At 42.0% G+C, this 27,673-nt stretch overlaps 2 protein-coding genes across 2 annotated transcripts in view; one reads left to right on the top strand and one right to left on the bottom strand.

The window, feature by feature from the left end:
* The window catches only part of LOC310950731 (dolichyl-diphosphooligosaccharide--protein glycosyltransferase subunit STT3B-like), an 81,173-nt gene extending 68,969 nt beyond the window's left edge, over positions 1-12,204 (bottom strand). Inside the window, exons 1-2 of the mRNA XM_083918690.1 lie at positions 11,663-12,204; positions 828-936 (exon numbers count right to left, since the gene is read on the bottom strand). Of these exons, the coding sequence (XP_083774816.1) occupies positions 828-936; positions 11,663-11,940 (387 nt within the window). The 5' untranslated portion in view covers positions 11,941-12,204. The remainder of the gene's footprint in view (positions 1-827; positions 937-11,662) is intronic.
* Positions 12,205-13,177: 973 nt separating this feature from the next.
* kpna5 (karyopherin alpha 5 (importin alpha 6)) overlaps positions 13,178-27,673 on the top strand; it is a 37,054-nt gene continuing 22,558 nt past the window's right edge. Inside the window, exons 1-5 of the mRNA XM_083918906.1 lie at positions 13,178-13,289; positions 22,078-22,216; positions 22,705-22,806; positions 22,951-23,050; positions 26,136-26,230. Coding sequence (XP_083775032.1) covers positions 13,180-13,289; positions 22,078-22,216; positions 22,705-22,806; positions 22,951-23,050; positions 26,136-26,230 — 546 coding nt within the window. The 5' untranslated portion in view covers positions 13,178-13,179. The remainder of the gene's footprint in view (positions 13,290-22,077; positions 22,217-22,704; positions 22,807-22,950; positions 23,051-26,135; positions 26,231-27,673) is intronic.

The raw sequence follows: 27,673 nt of genomic DNA, 5'->3' as shown, positions 1-27,673 counted from the left end.
AACGCAAACGCAGAGTATCATTCGATGAGACATGTCTTTAGATGGTACTGACCGATCTTGAAGTTGATCATGTTTAATCTATAGGAGGAGTTTGTTCAAATATCACACATGCTAATCTCAAAAAATGTAGAAAATGCTTGAATTTTGTGTGAAGTTTGGGGAGTTTTTGAATATGAGAAAGCCTCCTAAATGCAATTCATTTGAGAAAATAAAAAAAATAATTCTAGCAATTTCAAAAGGGCCTTCGCTATCCCGACTTTCAGTCAGTGCTCGGGCCCTAATAATTTAACCAAAAACGAAACGTTTCCCCCACCCCTTTAGTATTTTCCTGCTCAGGCCCTCAATATACCGTCAGCTATTGACAAAGAAAGAAAACAAACAAAACACATTTATGTTACAACAATACTTAAGATGCCAGTATCAGAAATCAATAATCACATAATTCCATTAGCAAATGGTGTGACCTGCGGCAGCACTTGACTCATAACGCTCGCCTCCCAGAATGAGAGGGTTTATTACGTTCACAGTGCAATTAAAAATAACAAATAGTCCAAGAATGTACGGGGGAAACATATTTTGCAGTCTGCCTTTATTGATTGTTATCGGGGTATGAAATGATATGAGATTTTGTGTGTGTGTATGTGTGCAGCTGGGAGTGATTTTAAGAGAATGATTGAAGATCCATTACAGCGAAGTGTCTCTTGAGAAATACGGACAAAGGCAGAAGGTACACTTGCACAATCCTCACCCAACCTTGAATACCCACACAAAGAGTATATTCACACAGTCAAATACCCACAAACACCAACAGACTAGTGAAAACTCACCGTGCCCCCTACTATCCTTCCCAAAGGGTACCAGGCTCTTTCGTCAAACCAATTGAGGAACTCATAGAAGCCATTGGTGGTGAGATAGTGAGTGGACCTGTAGTTGAACCTGTATTGGGGCAGAGAGGGCATTAGTGTCACTGAAGTGAGTAAGCTCAGGTCTGACTTTAGGTCACTCCACTTCAATCGAACAACTGAACCTTCAACATCAAATGTATCAAATCAGATTAAATGCAAACGTGTCCTCATGCAACACTTAAGTTTGATTATGGTCTTACATATTTGTAATCCACGCACATTTTCAGGTGTACATCTCACTTTTTGGTGTGCTTCAAACAAACTCAGTTTTTACAGCAGTCTAAATAAACTGCTTCCAAGTGGACTCCGTCTGTAATTCGGAAGCAGGGTAATTTAAGTATTAATTCAAAAGCCAACACAATTAAATCAAGAGTCAAACAAAAGTCTGTTTATTTCTTATGATGTTAATAATGGAAAGACACATGGGTTATGTTCTCCCGTCTAGTGGTCCAGGGCCACTGGCTGACTGGCAGCTAGCCCCAGGTCGCAGTGGTGCGGTAGTGGAAAGACGGCTCCTGTAGCTCAGCAATCAAGCTTTTTACAGTTTGGTTCTTGAGATACCATCAGTACAGGGCGGTATGCACTGGATCTGACTGAGAGGCCCAGAGTGAGGTGAGGGGAGATCGTAAATACATTTAGATCTTTTCACTGAAGTCAGTTCATGTCAGGTCAGACCTACAGGTGACCAGGGAAATTAGAGAAAACCACTGCTGAAATACCACTCAATGTTAATTGACAGTGTACGAAAGGGACGTACGTCGTTATTATTTACTCTGGGCGCGTGACAGTGATTAGACGCGGATGCGCGTGACAGTGATTAGCGTGCGGATACGCGGGAATGCGGGCGGATACGCGGGAATGCGCGCGGTGCATCAGGAGCGAGCACATGCGAGCCTGAAGACGGCAGAAAGTGCAGAGAGGAGAGATAGAGAGCGGAGGCTGCCAGTCAGAGACTAATCTGCTACATTTTATTAGTGTATTACTGTAAGGCCTATTATTTATGTTACTTGTTCATTATCCTTTGTTTTCACAAGTTGATAATTATAGCCACCTAGCTAACTTCACAGCACATGACAGTTAATTGGTCAGCTAGAAGTGGATGTGTAGCTACGTATTTGTTCTGTATTTAAGCTAGTGAGTGTGCTGCTTATACTAATTAGTTACACTGCATATAATCTATAGAAGTTGTGTGTTTATTACAAATATTAAGGTGAACATGCCAATATATGTTTGTGTATGTAATGTAGACCTGATAATGTTTTCCCTTTTTGGTTAGAACCACTCACACAAAGCTATGCCCATGTTCTGTACTGTTGCTTGAGTTGATTAAAAAGTCACAATAAGAAGAGTTGTCAACATCTGTGTTTTGGCAGACATACCTGGGGTGAAGCTAGAGACAGGATCAGCGAACAACTATTATACAGTCCTTTATTAAAACCCTCACTAACAGACAGGTTGTTATGAAACACAATTTCTCAAGTTGTTCACAGCCACAAGACTGTAAACAAGTCCAAATACAGCCTTGTTAATGATTACACAGGCCTGGAGATAGAGTTGCTATTGTACAAATCCTGCACCAAGCCCTTCGCCTACAGACACTGTGCTGACACACAGCAGCTTGTTCAGCCCCCTTAGGAGGGAGTGTTAGATTGCCATCCACACTCCACTCTATGGATGATGCCTCTTCTGAGATGAAGTTCTGTCTCACTACAGACATCCAGATCACTGAAACTCAACCATGTGACAGAGCCTGTATACTCTACAACAGACTCCATGTGGGCTCAGTGCAACACATGCTCTGGCCCCCAGGGGGAGTATTCTCAAGCTGTGAATGAAAATAAAAATGCAAGCATCATTTGGACTAATCACCATGGCAACATTTGTAGCATCCTGCCATTGTATACAGAAAACCATAGTGTGATGCATATCCCTGAACTCAGGTCCCCTTTTTTATGAATGCACATTTATCTGTGCGAATATGTCATTTAGGGCTGCACAATGAATCCAGAATATTCATTGTGATCACAATCTGGGCTTCCCACAATTAAATGAACATGACTGACTGCGATACCAACGCGAGTGCTGCGCTCAGAAAACTCTGCTGCATATCAAATCAAGCCCTTCCTAAACTAACAGCATGACTCAGCCAGCCAGCACCGTGCAAACAATGGTACTCCAAGCAGCCATTCACTGCATTTATCTTCATTACATCACCTTCCACGACTCCAGACTGCTACAGTATCACTACACAGAGGTCTAATGTTACTCACAGCAGGGCAGGATGCTCAGCTATAACTCCATTCAGTAAGACATTTCTCTGTCCTCAGCTGAGATGAGCGACACAGCGCTGCAGAGTCTCGGTGCTTATACTGTATAAATTGGCTAAGCAGCTAGTGGAGTTCCTCCACCCTGAAAAACAAACAAATAAAAAGCCACAATTTAAGCTTGAATGCATGTTAGTGCTGTACGGTATGGCCCACAACTTATATCACAATATAATTTGAAGCATAGACGGTAACGGTATTATATCCGGGTATATTCATTCATCTTAAAATTTCAATATAGATGATTCTGAAATACTGTAAAATTACTGTACTAAAGTACTAGTTTGAGGCTCTTGTTTTTTGTTTTTGTTTCTTTTCATGCTACTTTATACTTCTACTCCACTACAAGTCAGTGGGAAATATTCTACTTTTTACTCGACTACATTTATCTGATAACTTAAGCAATGTTTCCCCAACCATTATATTAGGGCACCTAAATTATTATTTAGTTTGAGAAGAACACCCGTTCACTCTTCTTCTGAGTCTTCAACTCACACCTCTGGTGGATCTTTTCTGGCATCCCTGTGGAGTTTGGGGGCATTGAACCGGAGTGGGCAATGTTCAAAGCTTCCATTGCTGAAGCTGCAGCGGTGAGCTGTGGCCTCAAGGTCTTAGGTGCCTCAAGGGGCGGTAACCCTCGAACACTGTGGTGGACACCGGTGGTTAGGGAAGCTGTCCGACTGAAGAAGGAGGCCTTCCGGGATATGTTATACCAGAAGACTCCGGAGGCAGTTGCAAGGTATCGACAGGCCAGAAGGGCAAAGCAGCAGGTGTGGGAGGAGTTTGGAGAAGTCATTGAAAAGGACTTTAGGGCGGCACCAAGGTGCTTCTAGAAAACCATTCGACATCTCAGGAGGGGGAAAAGGGGAACCGTCCAAGTTGTTTACAATAAGGACGGGACGCTGGTGACCTCAGCCGATGAGGTGATAGGGCGGTGGAAGGAGCACTTTGAGGAACTCCTTAATCCGACTTACACGCCCTCTTTTGTAGAGGCAGAGCTGGAGGCTGATGGGGAATCATTGTCAATATCTCTGGCAGAAGTCACTGAGGTAGTCAAACAACTCCACAGTGGCAAAGCCCCAGGGATTGATGAGATTCGTCCAGAAATGCTGAAAGCTTTGGGTTTGGAGGGGCTGTCTTGGTTGACACGTCTCTTCAACAATGCGTGGAAGTCTGGGACAGTGCCAAGGGAGTGGCAGACTGGGGTGGTGGTTCCTCTTTATAAAAAGGGGGACACTATCACACTACCCTGGTAAAGTCTACTCCAAGGTGCTGGAAAGGAGGGTTCGTCCTATAGTCGAACCTCAGATTGAAGAGGAACAATGCGGATTCCGTCCTGGACGTAAAACAACGGATCAGCTCTTCACTCTCGCAAGGATCCTGGAGGGGGCCTGGGAGTATGCCCATCCAGTCTACATGTGTTTTGTGGATCTGGAGAAGGCATATGACCGGGTCCCTCGGGAGATACCGTGGAAGGTGCTGCAGGAGTATGGGGTGAGGGAGTCACTTCTGTTGGCCATCCAATCTCTGTACACTCAAAGCGAGAGCTGTGTCCAGATCCTCGGCAGTAAGTCGGATTTGTTCCCGGTGGGGGTTGGCCTCCGCCAGGGGTGCGCTTTGTCACCAATCCTGTTAATGATTTTCATGGACAGGATATCGAGGCGTTTTCGTGGTGGGGAGGGGTTGCAGTTCGATGGGCTGAGGATCTCGTCTCTGCTTTTTGCAGATGATGTGGTCCTGATGGCATCATCGGACAGTGACCTTCAGCACTCACTGGATAGGTTTGCAGCCGAGTGTGAAACGGCTGGGATGAGGATCAGCACCTATAAATCTGAGGCCATGGCTTTCAACAGCAAACCGGTGGATTGCTTAATCCAGGTAGGGAATGAGTCCTTAACCCAAGTAAAGGAGTTCAAGTACCTCGGGATCATGTTCACGAGTGAGGGGACGATGGAGCGTGAGTTTAGCCGGAGAATCGGAGCAGCGGGGGCGGTGTTGCAGTCGCTCTAACGCACTGTTGTGACGAAAAGAGAGCTGAGCTGGAAGGCAAAGCTCTCGATCTACCGCTCAATCTTCGTTCCTACCCTCACCTATGGTCATGATCGAAAGAACGAGGTCGCAGGTACAAGCGGCCAAAATGGGATACCCTTAGAGAGAGGGTGAGAAGTTCAGCCATCCGTGAGGAACTCAGAGTAGAGCTGCTGCTCCTTTGCGTTGAAAAGAGCCAGTTGAGGTGGTTCGGGCATGTAGTAAGGATGCCCCCTGGGCGCCTCCCTAGGGAGGTGTTCCAGGCACGTCCAACTGGGAGGAGGCCTCGGGGAAGACCCAGGACCAGGTGGAGAGATTATATCTCCACACTGGTCTGGGAACGCCTCAGGATCCCCCAGTTAGAGCTGGTTAATGTGGCCCGGGAAAGAGAAGTTTGTAGTCCCATGCTAAAACTGCTGCCCCCGCGACCCGACCCCGGATAAGCGGTTGAAGATGAGATGAGACCCCTTCACTCCTACAAAAAACAACTAAAACAGAACTCAACAAACTGAAATTCTTTCTTTAGTTTGTTCTGCTTGAAAACAAAAAAGTGATTTTTGAATTAACTTTGGACTGTTTCTGTTGGAGAACATTATTTGGACTTTTTGGACAATTATTTCAAAGACATTTTCTGATGCTGAGTGTAGCTCATTGTGCAATACACTGATTTAAACTGAGTTTGCATTTTGGCGCTGATTATTGCTGTATGATTGTGATCCTTCTGTCTGGTGATTTTTTTTTGTTCCAGGCTAGTTTTTATTTTATTGGAGGTTAAAGTTTATGAATAAATGGGGGCGCTGCCTCTTGAGTGACAGTTAGCCGCTGGCCGTCACTTCTCTTCGAAGGCTATTTGTCAGGATTAGCATGCTAACTCCGTCATCTAAACCTTGACTGAAGTGTTGGTGTGTTAATATAAGTGCACTTTGTTTATAACGAATTTATATGTTGTTATATTATTTGGTATTATTATGTTATATATTATAGAACAAATTAAAAGGTCTGAGTGTCACAGCGTGTAAGCCTGTATGGGGCGTTCAGACCTGATGTGATTAAAACGTTTGAAACACGAGTAACGTGTTGCTTGATGGTACAAATGTTGCTCGATGATAAAATATGATCAAGCAACAGGTTTGGAGCAACGAGGCAGTTAGTGGGCAGCCAGCCTTAGTTACAGCGTGCTCACACTATCCTTTTGGGGCGCGCCCTTAGACTCAGGGCGCGCTCACACTATCCTCCCGGACCGAGACCCGGACTTTAGGGTACTTGTCCCCCCTCCCTCTCCCCCCCGCGCCCCAGCCCCGTTTGTGCTCACACTACCTGGGCCTCGGCCAATACTTCTTGCTGTCCATACGCCTTCAAGCCGTAACACGTCACACGCATTGATCGCGTGTGTGGCTTTGTTTACAAATCTTTCCATAGACCTCGGAGTTTTTGTGCGTCTTGTCGACTGTTTTTGAATCTTTTCATCCGACCAAATCTGCAGTAAACACTCCACCTCCGCATCACACCAACGTGAACATTTCCCCGCCATTGTTGTTGTTGTTAAATGTCAGCGCATGGTCTGTCCTTCTATTTACATGTCCGAACAGGCGGACATAACGCTACTGCCGTAGGGCTCGTGCTCGTGCGCGTACACGTGCGCACGCTCGTGCTCGTACATGTGCAAACGGCTCCGCTAAAGCCCACCTCTTTCAAGCGGGCCGTGGAGGGCCAGCTGGCCCCAGTTGAGCGCGGAGCGGGTGCGCTCACACTACTTAAAGGTACTAGACTTTAGCTGAAAAACCGGTTTTGGCCGCGGCCAAAAGGACAGTGTGAGCACGCTGTAAGGGCGCACTCGCATAAATGTAAGAGAGGATGGCAATCAACATCAGACATTATGAGTAGAATCCTATGTAAAAAAGTATATTCCAAATATTCCCTTGCAGGCCGGATCCGTTTTTTGTTTTGCCTGCACACATTGTGTGGTAACGTCAGAGCTGTAAAGTAAAAATCCATACTGTAGCGTAAATCCCTACTGTCTATACCGTGTATGCCGTACACCCCCAATGCAAGGTTTTTTTGCAGTTAGTGAAAGCAGTGGACTGTTGATTTAAATGTTAGAGCATAAAAAACTTCCAAAAAAACATTTATAATCATAAGCCCAATATTGATCAAAATTAATCTTGATTATCATTTTTAAAGATTATTTTTGGTTTGTCAAGCGTTTTATTAGATTGGAGAGACAAGAAATGGGGTGAGAGAGAGGGAGACATGCAGCAAAGGGCCGCAGGTCAGAGTCTTTACATAGGGTTGCTGCTCTAACCACTGCGCCACCGGCCATCCCCTTGATTATCATTTTGGCAATAATCATGCAGCCCTAATGTAATTATAACAGTAATTATTTTAGTGCCCCTTTTGGCAATTAGCTTCTTTAATTCTAAGCTGCTGCAGTGCACCAAGCACATTATTTTTATGTATCTATTTATCAGTGCAGATTAAGAATCAGTCCACTTTGCAATAAAATCACCCTTTCTATAATTTGATGTCTGTGGTCTACTGTTCAGGACAAGATGATGTCTCATTTCTGATAACAAGCCCTTTGCCAACCCTGTCTTGTCCCTGTGTGCACACTGACAATTGCTCTGATGCCTCTTTACACGTGGCCAAAGAGCAGCCAAAGTGAGGGCTGAGTAACCTTTTAATGAGCAGGAAATGTAGTGACAGCCTCTGCAGGGTGATTACGCTCCCTGCTGGTTTCAGATGGTATGTATGGGAGCCCCACACAGGAGGACTGAGGGTACGTCCACATGAACGAAAACAACCTTTTTTTTTTTTCTCCATCGTTCTCAAAAAGTTGTCCGTCCACACGGACAGGACTCAAGAAATATCTGCGTGCACACAAAACCAGTGAAACCGGCTAAAAACGCTGTAGTACAAATGCCAGGCCTGGATGTGGCGCTGTAACTGTCACAGAAATACACCAACAACGGAGAAGAAGAGACGGGGAGATGCTGTAGAGAATATAAACACCGGAGAGTTTCTCTCCAAATCTGGAGACTTCCCAAATCCTCCTCCATCCTAGAGAGAAATGTGTCCACTGTTTCTGATAAACACACACTTCCAAGGAGATGTCAGGAGGAAGTGTCAAAGAAACTAATGCGCACACACATGCACGCACGCACACACACGTCAATGATAAAATGTTATGTCTTGTATATTGAATGCCAATTCCCACAATTCCTCACTGTCGCAGCTTTTACTCACGCGTTGTCCCGTGCGGCAGGGTTGGCCAACGTTACTCTCACGAGTCGACTTGGGATTTTTCCAACCTGTCTGCTTTGAGAACAGGAAACGAACTAAAGAGACCCCAGTCAGCCCGGACGACACAGACAACAACGTAAATGAAGGTAACGACGACCCACCAACACCTACCCAAAATGCGGCAACGACAAAAGTGAAAGCTAAAACGTACAGCTACAAAACCGAGAGGGAGCAGCTGGAAGAAGCAAGTAACGTGCTGCTCCTATTGTCAGACAGCACCGCGTAAAATAAGAAAGGAGAATCCCTATGTTGTGGACAACCACATATTCAAGAAAGACAACGCGCAAAAACAAAACATATCCCACCGTCACATCCTGGCTCCAGATGCCGATCTCACTCAGCAAAACCCAGCAAACCCCGGAGCGGCCCGGAACCGCTCCCCACCGGTGACGCCCGGGCAGACAAAGCAGCCCTTGAAAAAGTTGTTTAAACGCATTATAGGCAGCTGTCTGTCTGTCTGTCTGTAAGGTTCAGAATGAAAAAGTATAGAATTTAATTTAAGTTTAGAAAAAGGGAAAAGAGTTTGGAAAAATGTTTGTGTTGTTTCCAGACTATTGTCTCACTTTCTAAAATAAAATATATTAATATCTGCCTGTTATGTAAAGATGAGTTGTTGAAAGTATAATAATGATGCTTCTATATCTGAAAACATTTTGGGTTATTATTCTAGAATTGTAATATATTCTGTACATATGAATTACACTTGCTGATGCTGCAGTAATTGTGCTCTGTAGAGGTGAAAGGCATTTTTAAGGTGTGCTACAACTCTGTGGTCCTGTGCTAAAAAACGGTCAGCCTCTGTAGCACGAGTGCAATGTGCTAGAAAAGTTCACCTACAGCCCTGCTACATTCTGTTGTACTTTTAAGTTTAACATGTGGCATATTAAGCACTTTGAGTTAATTATTTGAATACTGATGAGTTTTCCTAAAAGGGTATTTGCATTAGAGGCATTTAAATGTGCATATTTGCATTATTACATGTGGATAATACTGTCATTTTCCAAGTAGTGAGTTCATGAGTTAAAAGTAACTATGTTACACACAATTCTTTGTGGGTTAAATTCCTGTTGTGGCTGCGTGACTTCAGAGAGACAAGTTTTTTGTGATGTTACCGGGAGATTTTCTGCTAAGTGAAAGTTTTTTTTTTTTTACCCAGTCGAGTCTCCATTTTATTTGCCAGCTAGTTAGATTTACAGAACTGTCCCTTTGTATACAAATCAAAAGATTGGACAGTATCTGTAAGAAGTCTCACTCGTAGAGTAGGTACGCCAATTTAGATTTTCTTTTTTCTGACCAATAGCCAACCAGTGTGAACTGATCATTAACCATTAACTGACAGACAGGTGATCGAGTCCCAGTTCGCCTGTCCAGGAAATATAGCAGTCACAACTAGGGCTGGGCGATAGGCCAAAAGTCTCGTCTCACCATATCGGTCATTTCATATCCCAATAATGATATAAATCCAGATATAGCACTTCTTTATTTATCTGTAAATCAAATGAATGAGTAGTTTATGTAAAATCACATTATTTCACATAAATCATCATAATTTCTTTTTGATTTTGCTTAATTTAGGCTATTAATAAAGGTAAACCGCAAAGGACGTTTTCCCAGTACATTCTTGGACTACAGTGTTTCCCCCAGGATGGAGGTTCTTTTCTTGGCGTGCCAGCCGGTGTTTAATCAGACAATTTAATGATAAGGTTCGTAATAAAGGTCACTCCCGACATCTATAAAAGAATCAGCGTAAACATAATAAACCCGTTTATTAAAAATCACAATTATAGGTGCGATAATCAGAGCCACAATGCAAGCTCACTTTAAATGAGTGTTTCACACAATAAGCTACACTCAGCATCAGAGAATGTCTTTTAAATAATGTTCTCCAAAAGAACCAGAACAAAGTTAAATCAAAAATCACTTTTCAGGTTCAAGCACAACAAACTAAAGAAAGAATTTCAGTTTGTTTGGTTCTGTTTTAGATGCTTTTTGTAGGAGTGAATCATCTTCTCGAACTTAATAAAGGATCTTTAAACAAGTGAATCTCCAACGCTGTCGGAGTTTTCTGAGAATTATAAACATGCAGCCATGTAGAGACAGAATTGATATGCTGTCGTGGAAATAAGATGAATAACATAAGGCTGTTTAGTTTGTTTACTAAAAGGACAAGTTACAGAGCTGTTTTATAGGAAAGAGATCCTTAAATGACTCCTGTTGGGATCTGACGCTATTCAGAAAATACAATGAAGTTGTTCTGTTTTGGTGCGGGCTACGGCCCACAGTAGCCTGTGTTCAGTCAGAAATAAAGCTGCAACAAAGTGGAAAAAGTGTCACCGTCTGATCACTGAGGGACGCTCCAATAATAATGTAAACAGTGAGTGATATTTTGAAGGGAGGTGTTTTGGTTCTTGGGCTGTGGGTGACACAGTTGTATGAATGAGAAAGGTCAGATGGACGTGGTTTTGTGCACATAATGTTAGTTCATTAAGCAATGATTGAGAGCAATGACATCTGACTCCTACTGAAATGTGTGTGTGGCACATGGTTGCAATCAGTTCCAGTGTTGCTGCAGCCTGCAAGGAAACAAATCTGTTTGGGAAGAACTTCAGCCAGTTAGCCCTTTCCGGGTTCAAGCCGCTCAGATGAAGCTGTCACCATTGTCCTCATTGACTTTTCTGTGACAGCCCCATCTTTGCACTTTAGAACTACCTACAATAGATATGCATGTGTTACTGAAAAGCTGAGCCCACATTAAGTGGTGTGTTTTAAATCAACATAATGATCAGGAAAGATAGAGATCAACCATGAAGAAGTGCATTTTAACACTGTGCCTTCAACAAAATATTAAAGAGGATTGTCTATTGGCTCCAGTCTAATTATCAAAAACAATAAGTCAATCAAAGCTTTGTAACCCCTGCTCCATTTTGTCCCAGTATCCCATGTTCTTATTGGCCAAACCAAAAAGCAAGGACATCGTTTCTGTGAATGTAGGAGCATGACATGTTTTAAAAGAAACGTCCTCACAATGCAGCTCACTGTGCCAGTGGAACAGTCGCCTTTTCAAACAGCACGACTAAGCTCGGAGTCTGGGGAAGACCAACTCACCAGGGGTCAAACTCGTGAATGATGCTCTCGAAGCGAATGACAGCGAAGAGCCTGGAGCTGAAGCCGGCAAGCCAGGCCAGAAACAGGATGGTAAAAGACAGCAAGGACTGCCACCCAGCTGGCTGCGACAGGCCGCCGGACAGACCCCCTCCTCCTTCTGCCCCGGCGTTGCTTCCTCTCTCCGCGACTGCAGTGTTGCGTCCGTTCCCCGAGTACGACGCTCCGGAGTTAAGTGAGGATTTGTGTTTGTTGTCGGAAAGTGGTTGATGCTCCGCCATATTCTACGTCAGACCCGTCTTGGCAAGCAGGCGAGCTATCTGGTATTACACAGGAAAGAAAAGCCCCCCTTTCTCCTTTTCACTGCCACGCTCAACTTGCACCGCCTTTCCTACGAGCCCGCAGCCCCAAAACACCGTCTGGAATCAAAAACGTTCTAACCTTACTTCCCACCAACAGCAAAAGCAGCTACATAATCCCAGAGAGTCACATAGCAGCGGGGTTTTGCAGCAAACTCGTCACATGCGGCTCGAGCAGTTCCTCCTTCCTTCCTTGGAGCTGGATGAAGGGGCGGAAGCTGCGCGTGCAGCAGGAAGAGCTGTCAGCCTGTCACATTGAGACAGGTACAGACAAGAGGGGCGCAGACACCCAATCCCACGGTAGAACGTTCTTGACAGACAACTAAAATGACCAATGATTGAAGAGCCGACCCGGTCCCTGTACGTTTTGCCCGGTTGTTTCTTCGTTTAAAACAAGAGTGTGAACACACAGACTTGAATGCACCACATTCAACATCATAATACAAGAGTCAGAACTGAACCCTTAATGTGTATGCAGCATATTAATCATTTCTTTTGACTCCTGGCTGTTAAAGGCCTCTGACTTCTCTCTGTTGTAGCCTTGAGATTGGGACTCTGTCAGTTTGTGTTGTCACTCAGTAAGGTAGAGTTCAAAAGGCCTCCATGACTCGGAGGAGATGAGTTTGATGACTGAGAATGAACACAGCTTTTGACAATTTCCAAAGAGTACTCTACCCCGGTGGGGCATTCACACAGCAGCGACATGGTCCCGTCACGAATATTAGAACTACCAAAGAGGTTGGTAAAACGATGGCCAGACAGGAAGCGGAAGTGACGTTTTTAAAAAATTCAAAATAAAAGCCGAGATGATAGAATAGCCATAGCCACCTGACCTCAGTGCCCCGCTTGGGCCACCCCAGTCAAAAAAGTCTGGACACGTCCCCAAAAAAAAAATGTATATATATATATATATATATATATATATATATATATATATATATATATATATATATATATATTATTGTCATATATATCGTGTGTGTGTATATATATATATATATATATATATACACTACTTCTCTGTGTGCTTGTGTGCGTTACTTCGATATTCAGATCGATGAAAGTTGTGGCAGTCTGATACAGTAGGTGGCGCTTTGCAACTTAAAGATGGTTTACGATCCGACATTAAACACGGCAGAAGAAGAGCTACACTAACGTTATATGTCAATGCTAACGTTAGTTACTTTCGGCAACTACTCGCTAACTTCTAGCATCCATCGAAATAGGAGAGAGCAGCAAAGGTTGCAGACACTACTCGTACTCATTTTCAGGTACGTTAACGTTAGATCTACATTCTCATTGGGATATGTAGTGTGAACTGATGATGTTGTCTTTGCGGCAAAATAGCATTACATTTGAGATACCTGCAAAAAACGCAGCATTAGCTACGGCGTTAGCCGCAAAGCTAGCTAACGATAAGTTTAGTAACTGGACAGGGATGACCCAAATACATTTCGTTATGTTAAATGGAGAGATGCCACTAAAACACATTAAAGCAATGTGCGATTTGGATGGATTAACGTCAGACAGTTCTTCAATGGGTTCAATCCAGGTGATGCTCTATTAGATGAGTGCCCTAACCGTCTGCAGAGAAACGTTAGCTTGTACTGCTAACTTGAGCTAGTTTTTGGAAAGGAATTTGGCATGCCCTCCTTACTTAACGTTACTGGGAAACGACTGCTAACTTATTCAGCTGCTTAACACAACGTCATTTAGACCGGAGACATCTACCAAATGTGTAAGGTCCCAGATATTAAGCTGTCTGTCATTCTGTCAAATGACATAACTGATCAGATGACTTGAGTAGGCGTTAACAGTGACTTAATAAGTAATTAAGTAAGTTATGTCTAGTTGTGCTGCTGGTTAAAGATCCAGAACTGCTCATTAATAATCACTAGTATATTGCCCGTAGAAAGCAAGTACTCTTATGGAAAAGTGAAAGCCCAATGAGTCCGTACCCGAGCCCGTACCCTTACATGAGCCCGTACATGGACCCGTACATGCCCAAATGTAGCCTGTCTTTGAAAGTGGCACACACCGATGATGTGAACGATGATGATGTATTGTAGGCAGTCTCATAGTCACTCAGACATGCCACACACTGTGACACACATGAACACAGACAGACACACAAACCCAGTTAATCTTAGAAAAACACACATTGACCAAACATGATCAGACATATAGACACACACAGATACAGAGGAATACACATCAACACTACGTGCAGTACATAAACATATGGACTTCAATACAGTAGTTGATGCTAGGGCTGGGCGATATGCCCAAAATCTCATATCACGATATAGTAGGGGTTGAACGGTTCACAAAATCCACTGTTCGGTTCATATCACGGTTTTGGGGTCACGGTTTTTCACTTCGGTTCAGTTGTTTTTTCTATTTCTTTTAGATTCTAAAAATACCATGTATCAGATCTGTAGCCTAAAAAAATGTAATCAGATATTCTTAAGGACATGTCATGCAATCATGCAAAAACTGAAGTAATATGGCAGCTTGTTTAGGAATTACTGTGTGCATACAGTATATTTTCTTTATTTTATCAATGTAAATAGTAGTCATGACCTCAAAGTGCAACAAGCTTGTCAAAAACAATCTTTGTTAAATGAACAAACCAGTGAACCAGAGGTTTTCACTCAATTATTGGACCAAAGTAAAGTTTGAGGCTCCCTTTGAGTATTTTATTTACATGCTCCTTTATTCTTCTACTCCACTACAAATCAGTGGAACTATTCTACTTTTTACCGCACTACATTTATCAGATTACTTCAGTTACTAGTTACTTTACCAGGCTGACAAGCACAAATGAAACAATAGTTTATTCATCAAAAACTGGACTGACACAATTTAACGTACGATAAATGCAGAGTAACATGATTTTTCTGAAAATGCCTTCTCAACTTATCCTCTTTACACTGATATGGCTGCAAAGTAAACACAGGCTTCACAGAGACGGATACAAAAACTTCTCTGTCCATTCTCTGGTGAACTGACGGTTTTCTGTGAAAACTTTTCTTTTTTTCAGAGTAGCAAGAGACATTGATGTGGTGATTTAACCACAGATTTAACCAGACAGAAACAATTGAGAACAACAACAGAGCGGAGCTTAGCGAGCTACTGCCAAGAGGATCCAAAAAACCCACGAAGAAGAGCGTTGCGGGAGCGTGCGTAGCGGGAGCGTGCGTAGCGCGAGCGAGCCTAGCGTTGTGGCTGTGTTTGCGGGACGCGCAAATACGAGATACGAGAAAGGACAGTGGTCATGAAGGCTAACGCTACGTTGCACTTCATAAACCGAACAGTACACACGTGTCCCGTGACAAGCGTACCGAACAGGATGGATTTTTTAAATAAACCGTTCCACCCCTACGATATAAGCCTAGGTCATTTCATATCCGATAACGATATCACGATATAGCACATTTTCAGTAAAAAAAACAATTAAAGATGCAATCAGTGATGAACCGGCCCTTGCGTCTGCTGTGTGTTAATAAAGTGTGTACTAAACACGCCCTGTGTTGTTCTGCATCAAGTGTAGGACAACACATTGAAAATTTGATGTAAATCGGCCATATTAAACTGACTTCCTGTTGCCAGTAGGTGGCGCTGTTGCTGTTGGTAAATTTTGGCATGTGTTTGTCTTCAGGTCTGGACTCTGATCCTGTTTGGCAAATTTGGTGCAGTTTTCACAATGTATGTTGAAGTTAGAGCGACTTCCAGTTTCATGACTAGAAGCACAAAATGGCTGCCATGCCATTAAGCAACATGCACAAAATATGCCTAATGTTTCCAAACATGAAGTACAGAACCCACAATGGAAATTTCATGTAAATCCAATTTTGTTTGTTATTTTTCATCCAGCCAAATAGGGGCGTTATCAGTGTGGGTCAATATTGAGATGTAGGTGTGGTCTATGGTTTTGCTTAGACTTGGTTCATTTTTGGAGAAAGACCAAAAGTATCCAAGGAATAACATGTGAATGCAATTAACTCCTTTTTCCAACATGGTCCCTGATGGAAAAGGACAGGACATACAACACATGCAAACACACACAGCCCTTCTGAGTGGGGATCGACCGATATGTTTTTTTTAGGGCCAATGCCGATTTTTTTTTATCAGCCTTGGCTGGTACAGATTGCCGATTTTCTTAAGCCAATATTTGAAGCCGATTCTACTTTTGCTCCCCTCAATTTAAATCATAAAACTGACACAATGATAACAAATGTTACGAGTCTAAATTTTTAAAAGAAGCAACATTTATTCAACTTAAGAAAGGTGAGGTAGAACAAGTAAACAATATTTAACAAATATTAACAACAAGTGAGGTAGGCCCGGTTTCGATTCCCACCTGTGGCCCTTTTGCTGCATGTAACCACCCGCTAAATAAAACCCCTGCAACACTGCACGAACCCCGGCACAACGTTGGCATTACTTAATCCGATGGTACCAGCTACCGTATAATTACATAGAGACAGTGGCAGCAGTTTTCTAGACGAGGCATTCAGCATTCCCATTAACCATTTGGACTCGCAAACTTGCTTAGCCGTAGTTTCAGGCCAAAAACATATAGAGCATGCATTTGGCATTGGTGTTTCAACTTGGCAAGTGCATGGCAATATTTCAGCAAAGTTTTAAACAGATCAAAGATGCTTTGAAAGTTGCCAGAAAAAACTATCTGCGAACGCAGCAGCCCGCATCGGCCGATACACGGAAAAAAAACGCAAATATCCGCCGATGTATTGGTTTATCACAAATCAGTAGTATTGACACTGGTCTATAGTTTCTTTAAAAATCTTTCCTACTGTTCTTCTTGAACAAAGGGAGTACCCAGGCCGTTTCATCTTAGTTGGAACCATACCTAGTTTTATGGAAAAAATTCATGATATGTGCAATGACCTCACCTATAACATTAGCACTGTCCTTCAGGTCAAATGTATCTGGTGACACAGTTCAGAAAGGATACCCCAAACTTTCCAGATCCTGTTGGTAGATCAAAGCCAAGTTGGCAGCAACGGTGGTAAAAAACATAATGGAATAATTTGAAATAACCTTTTTGTCAAAGCAAATAGCATTATCAATGTCAATCACAGTGTTCGAGCTGTTGCTATTGGTTTTTCCCACACTATGGCTTTAAGGATTTTCCATAATTTCTTCGGTTGGTGAATATTCTGTCACTGCTTCAGCATACAGTAATAATCAGCCTTAGCTTTCTGTATCTTGCTTGATTTTGGTTATACACATTATGATCAAAATCAGCTTCTAGATTAGACTTCTTATACTTCCTGAAATAGTGATCTCTCTGTCTAATTAAATCAGTGATTTCATTTGTCATACATTTGGCTCCCTTCTGCTTCACTCTAATTTCTATTATTGGTGCAGCCATATCCAATACTGTTAAGAGCTTCCCCTTAAACAGTTCCCATGTCAGGTCTGCTTCATTACTTTCAGTAACTGTACACCCATCCTGTTCAGCTAGTTTAAACTCAAATGCCTCCTTACAATATTGTCTTGTACATCTTATTTTTATTGAATGGTGAGATCCTGACCTTATTTTAATCAAAGTTCCATGTTCTGTCATCTAATATTCTATTCAGGTCAGGTCATTGCTCTTGTCATTCATGAGAAATTTGGTGCAAAATGGACAATGTATGCTCAATTTACAACTTCCTGTTTTATCACAAAAGGCCAAACATGGGCGCCATGCCACGGCGACAGGGAGCTAAAAAATGAAGAAGTGTTGTGAATCCTTTGTTCAGACATGTCTTTAGATGATACTGACTGATTTTGAAGTTGATCGTGTTAAATCTGACGGAGAAGTTTATTAAAGTATAGTAATAAATTATTATTATTATTATTATTAAAGTATAATAATACTTGCAAATTTGCAAAAATGGCTGACTTCCTGTTGACTTTAGCACATCACTCTCAGTCTTTTTTGTGCCTCTGGAGGTACCTCCAAGTTTTCATAAATGTAGGAAAAGCTTGGAGTAGGGGCTGTATTTAGAGGATGCTAGCAGGGGCGCTTTCACGATGAGACAACATTGTGATGTCAGGCCTGGACTCTTGTCATGCATGATACATTTTGAGCAGACTGGACAATGTATGGTAAAAAAAACAACGACTTTGGGGGGGTCATGTTTGTGTGATGTAGACTACAGACTCTCTACTACATTGAACGATTATTTATTAAACACTAAATATTACATAATAATAAAATAATGTAATAAATGAATAACAAGCTTAATAACAACAGCTCTTTTAAGAGCCACACACTTTATGTGAGAGCTAATTTATATTCTTTTAGAAGCATTCAGATCCTAGGGGTCGTATTCCCAAAACATTTGATCTCAGCGCTGAGAGTTCTCCTTAGGAGCACTAAAAGTTCTGAGTTCAAACCTGTTCCCAGAGCCTCTGAGACCACCTTCTTCCTCAGGAGTGGGACGGACTCCTAAAATAAGAGCAGAGGGCGGGGTTGACCTCGTTGATATGGATGACATCATGTTCATCCCTTCTATGCCCACAGTGATTGTCTGAGAGGGAATGAATCCCTCAAAGAGCATATTAGCGCTAAAAGTAGCTCCTAAATCTATAAAAAAAAATCAGGACGGAGCTAACATGGCTGCTGCAGTCAACATTTTGGAGAGATTAAATGATCGTGAGCTTTAAAAAGGTATCAACTTAATGGAGACGGCATTATGAACATGGTCCAGTTGAAAGTTAAAGTTTCTTCTAGTCAGACAAGTTGGTTGTATGGTAAGGACGTCCTCTTACCTTTTCTTAGCTGACAGTTTCGGCTGTACTCCAGCCTTCCTCAGAGCTGCTGTTTTCTTACGGGAATGACGTGTTTTATAGAAACAGCTGACCGGGCTGAACATCAAAATAAAATTCCCTGACCCGGTTGTGTCCGTTCCTCGCCCTGGTGCCGCTGGCAGAGAATGGTGTCCCAGGTGTGTGGGAGCAAGTATGCCCCCTCGACCCTGTTCTTGGTGTTGCCCTCATGCCTCCTTATTTCTATGGCCTCCTTTATCCATCTTCTGTATCTGTTTGTTTCTGATGTGATGATTTTTTCCCCCGTCCATGATGTGGTTGTTTATTCTGCAATGGTCTGTTCTGGCTGATTTTTTGTTTTCTTGTTCTGCTGTGTGTTTCTTTGTTCTGGTAAGCCTGCCTAGTGTCTCTTGCTCACATTCCCTCTGATGTTTTTTTTTTTCTTGTACTGAAAGCTCGTCCGGTTTCTCCAATGTATGTTTTATTGCACGATTTTTGTATGGTTTTACGGCTGTGTTTATCTGATGTTTTTTCATGCTGCGTTGTATGGATTCTGTTGTTCCCCTGACGTACGTACACAACCGGGTTGGGGAACTTTATTTTGAAGTTTCCCGGCCCGGTCAGCTGTTTCATAAAACGCGTCATACCCGGAAGAAAACAGCAGCTCCGAGGAAGGCTGGAGTACAGCCGAAACTGTCCGCTAAGAAAAGGGAAGAGGACATCCTTACCATACAACTAATTTGTCTGACTAGAAGAAACTTTAACTTTCAAATGGATAAAGAAGACATTAGGAATAGAATTGATCTATGGTACAGTTGTTCAGTAATGCTATCACATCACCAACCAATAAAAACCACCAATATCACCGCAGATTAAAGTTCTTACAACTCTCCACTATTTGGCCACGGGCAAAAAAGCAGCAGTTTGTTCAGACGGTCTTGATGTCTCTTAGCTGTCGGTCAAGAGGATTTTGCTCCAGACGGTGACGCATTTTCTGAATCATTCAAATCTTCATATTAAAAAATGTACCCATCAAGTACTACATTGCAGGATCAATGCTCCCCACATACCCCTTTTCGGCCAAGACACTTTGAGAGCCGGTTCAGAGCCGGTGCCCGAGAACCGGAGCTGGTTCTTTCTGTTTCCACAGCCGAAGAACCGGCTCTGGGCCAGGAAAACTGGTTCCAGATCAGCACCAACTCTTTGCTGGTCTTGAAACGGCACCACTTCTTGCATGCTTTAAAAAATTATGTGACTTTAGAATTTGTCTTTTTTATTGTTTTTGTTTTTTTGTCAAAATAAACAACTTTTCTACAGAGACATATCTCCTTTAATATGCCTAATCAACAGAGAAACACGGTTAAAGTTTAAAAAAACGTTTATTCACAGTTATGCACTGATTCTACACAGTTCCTTTCAGAAAATCAAAGAACATTAAAATGAACATGAACATGTACATGGCTGGTGTAACAGCAGTTTGCATTGAACACAGCTCCAGCTGCAGTCTTTTGATTCTGACGTTGTCTGTAAAGACATGGATCATTAATTTGAACTGCAATGTAATCAATTGCAGGTAATCTGTGCTAGGTAAGGCTAGCTAATGTTAGCGCCAGCGGGCTAGCTCAAACTTTAGCTTCCAACAAAGGCTAAAATTAATATCTACATTCAGTGTTGATAAGAATCAAAACATGTTAGACAACTACATTTCTTCTAAAAAAAAGTAAATCCGTTGTATTCAAGACGAGCAGCACAAGTGTGCTGTAGTCCACCGTTGTTGTTGTTGTTGTGCTTGAAGTGGGCGTTGGCATTTCTGGGGAAACCTCAGACAGTAACGTAATGCCGTGGCTCTCTGGGCTCTCTAGCCTGTGAAAAACTGAAGAGGTTCTGAGAAGGTTCCCAAGTTGAACCAACAGTGAACCAGCACCAGCCTAACACTAGAACCAGGTCTGGGTTGGTCGAAAAAGGGTAACCGAGTACCCAAGGACACTATACACCACTGAGGCAATAGGAGAAGTCCACTGATCCACTACAGTTCGCCAACCAGCCCCGCTGCATCACCTACCTGCTAAACAGAGTAATCTGGACAAGCCTGCGAGCACTGTGAGAATCATGTTCTTTGACTTCTTCAGTGCATTCAACACAATCCGTCCGGCTCTACTGGGTGAGAAGATGGCTGCGATGCAGGTGGATGACCCCATCGTGTCCTGGATTGTGGATTACCTTATGGGCAGAACTGTGTGTCTGACAGGCTGGTCAGCAACACTGGGGCCCCCCAGAGGACTGTCCTCTCTCCCTTTCTCTTCATCCTCTTCACCACAGACTTCAACTATTGCACTGAGTCCTGCCACCTTCAGAAGTTTTCTGATAACTCAGCAATAGTTGGCTGCATCGGAAAGGGGGATAAAAGTGAATACAGGACTGTTGTGGGCGACTTTGTCACTTGGAGTGAGCTGAATCATCTGCAGCTCAATGTGACTAAAACAAAGGATTTATGTAGTGGATCTGAGGAGGGTAAAAACACCTGTGACCCCTGTCTCCATCCAGGGGGTCCCTGTGGACACTGTAGAGGAGCATAAGTACCTGGGGGTGTTCTTCAATAATAAGTTGAACTGGACTAAAAACGCAGAGGCTGTCTACAAAAGGGCCAAAGTCGACTCTTGTTCCTGAGGAGGCTGAGGTCCTTTAATATCTGCTGGATGATGCTGAGGATGTTTTATGAGTTTGTTGTGGCCAGTGCGATTCGTCTGGAATTTTTTTTTTTTGTTGTAGCTAAATCTGCCCCCATAGCACCTAACACTACAGGGCAGATTAACTCTTAGCACAGGCATGTTTTGATGGAGCATGTGGACTGTACAGCCCTGTTTAGACACTTTTACGCACGCACGCACGCACACACACACCATGTGGGAAGTCAGTCTGAACCTGATCTGCGGAGATATAGCGATTGTCTTCCTACTAAAAGATTGCAGATGGAAAGTCGATAGTTGGTAAATCTGTCAAAAGTGCCTCTTGTTTGAGATTGACATTTTTTCTACATAGAAATGTTATGATAATTTAATAATAAAATAATTATCTGCAAAGCTACCTACATGTCACTGTTGAGACACTTTTCAATAGGAGCCCCATACCTGCCTGTAAAAGCGTTCTGTGTGGAAAGTTATGTTTGATACTAAAGTTTTGCCCTCTTGAACCAAATGTTGTCATAGATCCTTTATTTAATTATGTTTATCTGGTGAGCGATCCACTGTGATCATAAATGCCTGTCCTTCACCACAGCTCAGACACAATGGCGAGTCCGGGGAAAGACAACTACAGGATGAAAAGCTATAAGAACAAAGCGCTGAATCCTCAGGAGATGCGTCGAAGGAGAGAGGAGGAAGGAATCCAGCTACGCAAACAGAAAAGAGAGGAGCAGGTAAACTGTTTCATCGTGAGCCACTTGATTACACACCCCTGTACATTACACTTTGAAACATCTTTGAGCAATTTGACGAGTCGACCAGTGCATTAAAGAAACACTTTCTGATTTAGCTGTAGCAATGTTAAATGCCCAGATATCCTCCCAGCTCACTGTTGGTGTCTGGAAACGCACCGCCTTTCGTAGTTCTGTCTGAAAACATAAACAGGGAGACATGTCAGGTTTGATTTGGGAAGGGACATCAGTGGAATTGATTATTATGCCTGCCATATTTATTTAAGTGTAACTGCTTGTATCTATTCAAGTGTCTGAAGGTCTTAAGATGCTTTGCATTGCGTTTTCCTAATCCAGGTCCTTTTATGTCTCAATTATAATTAAATGTCTGTGCATTTCTTTCATATGTGCTGGTGTGTTCATTGTCATAATCAGTTTAAGCATTAAAAATGCCGCCAGTTAATTCTGTGGCATTGACTCTGTTCCCACAGTTGTTCAAGAGGAGAAATGTATGCGTACCTTTAAATGATGAATCAATGCTGGAATGTCCAATTCAGGATCCAGACATCAGCTCCACAGTACCTGTTCCAGGTGTAAGTTTAATGTTGTGTATGTAAAGCTATAACCCCATTTTCAAACGTATCTGTGTCTTACTTTCAATGTTTTTCCATAACTGTGCTTGGCTACGATCTGAACATATATTTTAGAATACTTATCTAATGTTGACATTTGTGCAGGATGGGGTCATAACTCCAGATATGATTCAGATGATCTTCTCTGAAGACCCAGACCAGCAGCTGATAGCTACACAGAAATTTAGGAAATTACTATCCAAAGGTTTGTGTTGCTCTCAGGATTCAGATATTTACATTATAAATTTGAAAAAAATCATTTTTTCACAGCTTTAAGTATGTGTTGTACCGCTCTTTCATCGATGAACATAATTTGTCAAACAAATGAATAGTCTCTGTAAAAACACCACAGTAATGACCACGTCAGAAACTGTTTAAATGAAAGTAAAGAAAACCAATGTGAAGCAGTATTTTGAGGGCTATGCAAACATTGGTTGATAACATACCTGCAAACTAGTCGCTTTTCAGCCAAATTCGCCGTTTTTAGTCAAAACGTGTCATTCACGAGAATACTGTAGATCCAAAGAGGTTTTATTTTGGGCTGTTAGAAAGCATGTCTCTCAGCTGACACCCATGTTTTCCAACGTGGGTTAAGAATGAATCAGAGTTCTGAGTTACCTCAACGACCACTTATGAGGGAAATAATAACAAACACAGTATGAGACGAGACCCATGTTTCTAAGTCACTGAACAACGGTTGTGTTATATTTGCTAATGAGGTTCACCTCCATGATATCTAATGTAATTCAATTCTGCTTCACTAATATTGTCATGAACAGTGCAGGGAATAACTCAGAGGAACGAGACCCAAATGCAGACACGGACACAGAGTAGGAAATAAACGAGTGTTTAATCAAACAACTATATACAAACAGTGTCCAGGGAGCGGGGGGAAAACGAATGAGGTCTAAGTGCAGGTGAAGAAATGATGACGAGGCTATTAGGGGAAAAACACGAACGGGGGGTAGGCAAGCAGGCGAGGATTCAGACAGGGAAGCAGGATCTCGGGAAACTAAAACAAAAGAAGCAATTAACGACGAACAAGTAAACTCAGAGCGAGGAAACAATCATAAATTAGAATGGGAGCCAACAAAGCAAGACATGGTACCACGTAAATGCGAAAAATGGTTTGGCGCCGATTGCGTCCCACATCCGGCTTCTTATACTCTGGGAGGTGATTAGTGGAACTGGATACAGCTCGGCAGAACCACGCCTTCCAGCTCCGGACAGACAAACACTGAGAGGGGAGACACATGCAGGGAAAAACAGACAGAGGGAGACAAACACAAGCAAAAAAAGAGAGAAGGGGATGACTGCCAGGAATGGGATCCTGACAAATATAGTAGGTTTCATGTGGGGCAGAGCCACTGCGCCCCCATGTAAATCTGGTCAGATATGGAACTGCAGCAAGCTGTTAAACGGCTGTAGGAAGAAATAAACGTGCACGTCATGCCAGGTCCAAGGACAGACACCAGCATCAGAATGTTCCTAAAGTACAAAGAGTAAAAGTAGTCATTATGCAGAGTTTCCTGTTTCAGAATATTAGATTATAATAGATTAATGTAAGGTAAATATCTAATGTTGCAGCTGATAAAGGTATGGCTCATTTTGTTCTGTGTATCTTTTGGTCATTTGAACTTCAATTCACAATTCTTTCTTTCTTCGTTATTTTGATTAATCTACAGTACGTTATAAAGTATAGTGCTGTTCTAAGATACTCAAGCAATCTAACGTTAATAATTAAACTGAACACAACCATAAAGATACACTACCATAATAGCAAATGTAATGCTGAGGTGACATTTACCCACACAGGTAAAATAATATCAGGACATGATGGCTAATTTAAATTTCTCTAACTTTGATAAAATAACTGATAACACATCGGTAACAGTTCTTCTAACAGGTCTGACTGTTACTGTTTATAATAGGTTTTGTTCAGAAATGTCGGATTTCCTGATTTATTGTTGTTTGGAAGATTATAGCTAAGCTAATATAGGCTAACACAACGATACATCTTCTGTGGCCTTATATCTAATGTTAATTATAGCTCTTAGCACTACAATAAAGTATTATGGGTTGTCATTCTGTAACAACAACCGGCTAGCATTTCAACAACAATAAACCATAAAGATAGATACGGGACTTGAACAAAACCAGTCCCAACTCCCAAAAGTCAAACCCCTCAGAACCTTAACCATGTGTTGTTACAAGTTCAAATATCAAAGAAGAAGCAGAAATCCCTCTCTGACACAGCAGCGTCCTCACAGCTGCTTTACTGGGGAAATGTAAACTTCTGCTCCGAGAATATGAAAAAAAAAGTTGTCTTTTTTTCTTCTAGTGATTTTAATTTTGTTATCATAACTAGAAAACGGAAATCAAATAAAACGCCTTGTAATTCAATTTTGATTTTAGTATTTTAAAACGAAAATCAAATAACCACTAATTTTTTTGTTCTTTAATATCCGTTTGTGAATTGAAAATCCAATGACCAAGATACACGCATATTTTAATATATGTTGTCACCTTTTTTACCTCTTGTGAGTTTGCAGGTCTGTGATTAACTGAAGCCCCTTAAGAGCCCATCCACACGGAGCTGGCATATCTTTTGTAAACGGGTCGCAGAGTGGATAGATCTGAAAACGCCCCCGATCGCGTTGTGTTTGTTGAACGATGACGTCTAACCCCGGGCCGTCACATAATAATAATAATAATAATAATAATAATAACAACAATAACAACAATAATAACAACAACAACAACAACAACAACGACGCTTCCGCGGGAGAGGAGAGCGACGGACCCATAGACTGTTTACTGAACATAGATTCTGAACTGTACTGTGCGGCGTGCATGGGATGAAAGGATGCTTCCCTGATGGTCTGAATAAGACGCTAAATTTGTCGCCAATCTCTTTATAAATAAAGTTACTAAAAAGGTCTGAAAAGTGTGACAGCAACTGCAGAGTGATACCTGATTTTTTTACATCAGAGACCACAAAAGTCTCCAATAACACCAGGAACAGTCGCTAGATTTGTCTCTAGACGCTTTTGACAAAAAAAAAGGATTTGGAAAGTCGCTGTTGTTGGTTTATTTCTGTGTCAGTTACAGCTCTACATCCAGGCCTGGCATGTGTACTACAGCGTTTTTAGCCGGTTTCGCGTGGTCGAGGCCGTGTAGACGGAAAACTTTTTAAGAACGATGGAGAGAAAAAAAGATTGTTTTTGATCGTGTGGACGTACCCTAAGGCAACTTTGTGATATGTGATATTGAGTCCTGTTCCTGTGCAGAGCCCAACCCGCCCATAGATGAGGTCATTTCCACTACCGGTGTTGTGAATCGTTTTGTGGAGTTCCTAAAGCGGAGTGAAAACTGCACACTGCAGGTAAGAGCTTCATACAGGGTCTGTCTGCATGACAAGGTGAAAATCATTCAGTCCTCTATATAGGTCAGGATTCTCACTCTCTGCTCCCTGAGTGGGGTCCACAGAGTATCTGAATGGGAAGCAGCAATACAGATACCTAACTCTACAAGCTATATCTCTGACATCAGCTGTAAACATGCAAGTGGCTGGTAGCCTTGGTGGGCTTAATCAATAGCATCATAAAGCTGGAAATGTCTAAATTTATGCAAATGAGGCAAGGCAGCTGTATTTATATAGCACATTTCAAACACAGGAAATTCAATGTACAAATAATCCTCCTTTTATTTAACTTTAGCTCTGCATGAATGCCGTAGTATCATTAAAGGGGGTCAAACATGATTTATTCAGGTGCACTCTATCAAACTATCTGCTGGACTTTTTACAGTATACTTACACATTACAGAGTCTTTATCATAGTGGACATGTTATGTGTCCAGAGACGGTATAAAAAATATGCAGACAGACGTGCTTCCAGGTCTGAGAGCAGTGTTTCCCCTACCATTATATTAGGGCACCCCCAACCCCCTTGAAAGTCAAGTTAATTGTATTTTCTGAATAGCGTCAGATCCCAACAGGAGTCATTTAAGGACCCTTTTCCTATAGAACAGCTCTGTAACTTGTCCTTTAAGTAAACAAACTAAACAGCCTTATGTTATTCATCTTATTTACATGACAGCATGTAAATTCTGTCTCTACATGGCTGCATGTTTATAATTCTCAGAAAACTCCGACAGCGTTGGCGATTCACTTGTTTAAAGATCATTTGTTTAATTGTTGCGGAAGAGGCTCCACTCCTAATGGGAAAAACGAAACTGAAACTTATCAGAGATCCTGTATTGTTTAGTTCGAGAAGATGACAAAAAACAACTAAAACAGAATTAAACAAACCAAAATTTGTTCTTTAGTCCGTTGTATTTGAAACCGAAAAGTGATTTTTGATTAAACTTTATTCTGTTTCTGTTGGAGAACATTATTTGGACCTTTTCAAATATTTTCTGATGCTGTGTAGCTCATTGTGTAATACACTGATTTAAACTGAGTTTGCATTGTGGCTCTGATTATTGCTGTATAATTGTAATCCTTCTGTCTGGTGATTTGTAACACCTTTTAACACTGATTAATTTATCCATGTGGGGATGACCTTTAATACAAACCTAACAATTAAATTGTCTGATTAAACACAGACTGCCAACCTAAGAAAAGAACATTGAGGCAATCCGCTACAGTGCGTTGGAAACGCATGAAAACCAGGATTTCATAATTTTTGATGATTTCTTTGTCTTTACTTATTAGCTACTGTAGCACCGATTGTCTGCTCTGGAACCCTCAGATTGTTACAGGAATGTGAACGTTTTCTATAAATGCTTTATTTTCGTTTGATAATAAACACTTTATCTTTATTGC

Source organism: Echiichthys vipera, assembly GCF_963691815.1.
Source record: "Echiichthys vipera genome assembly, chromosome: 8".
Taxonomy (NCBI): domain Eukaryota; kingdom Metazoa; phylum Chordata; class Actinopteri; order Perciformes; family Trachinidae; genus Echiichthys; species Echiichthys vipera.
Note: the sequence above shows the minus strand (reverse complement) of the source record. Positions and strands in the feature narration are given on the sequence as shown.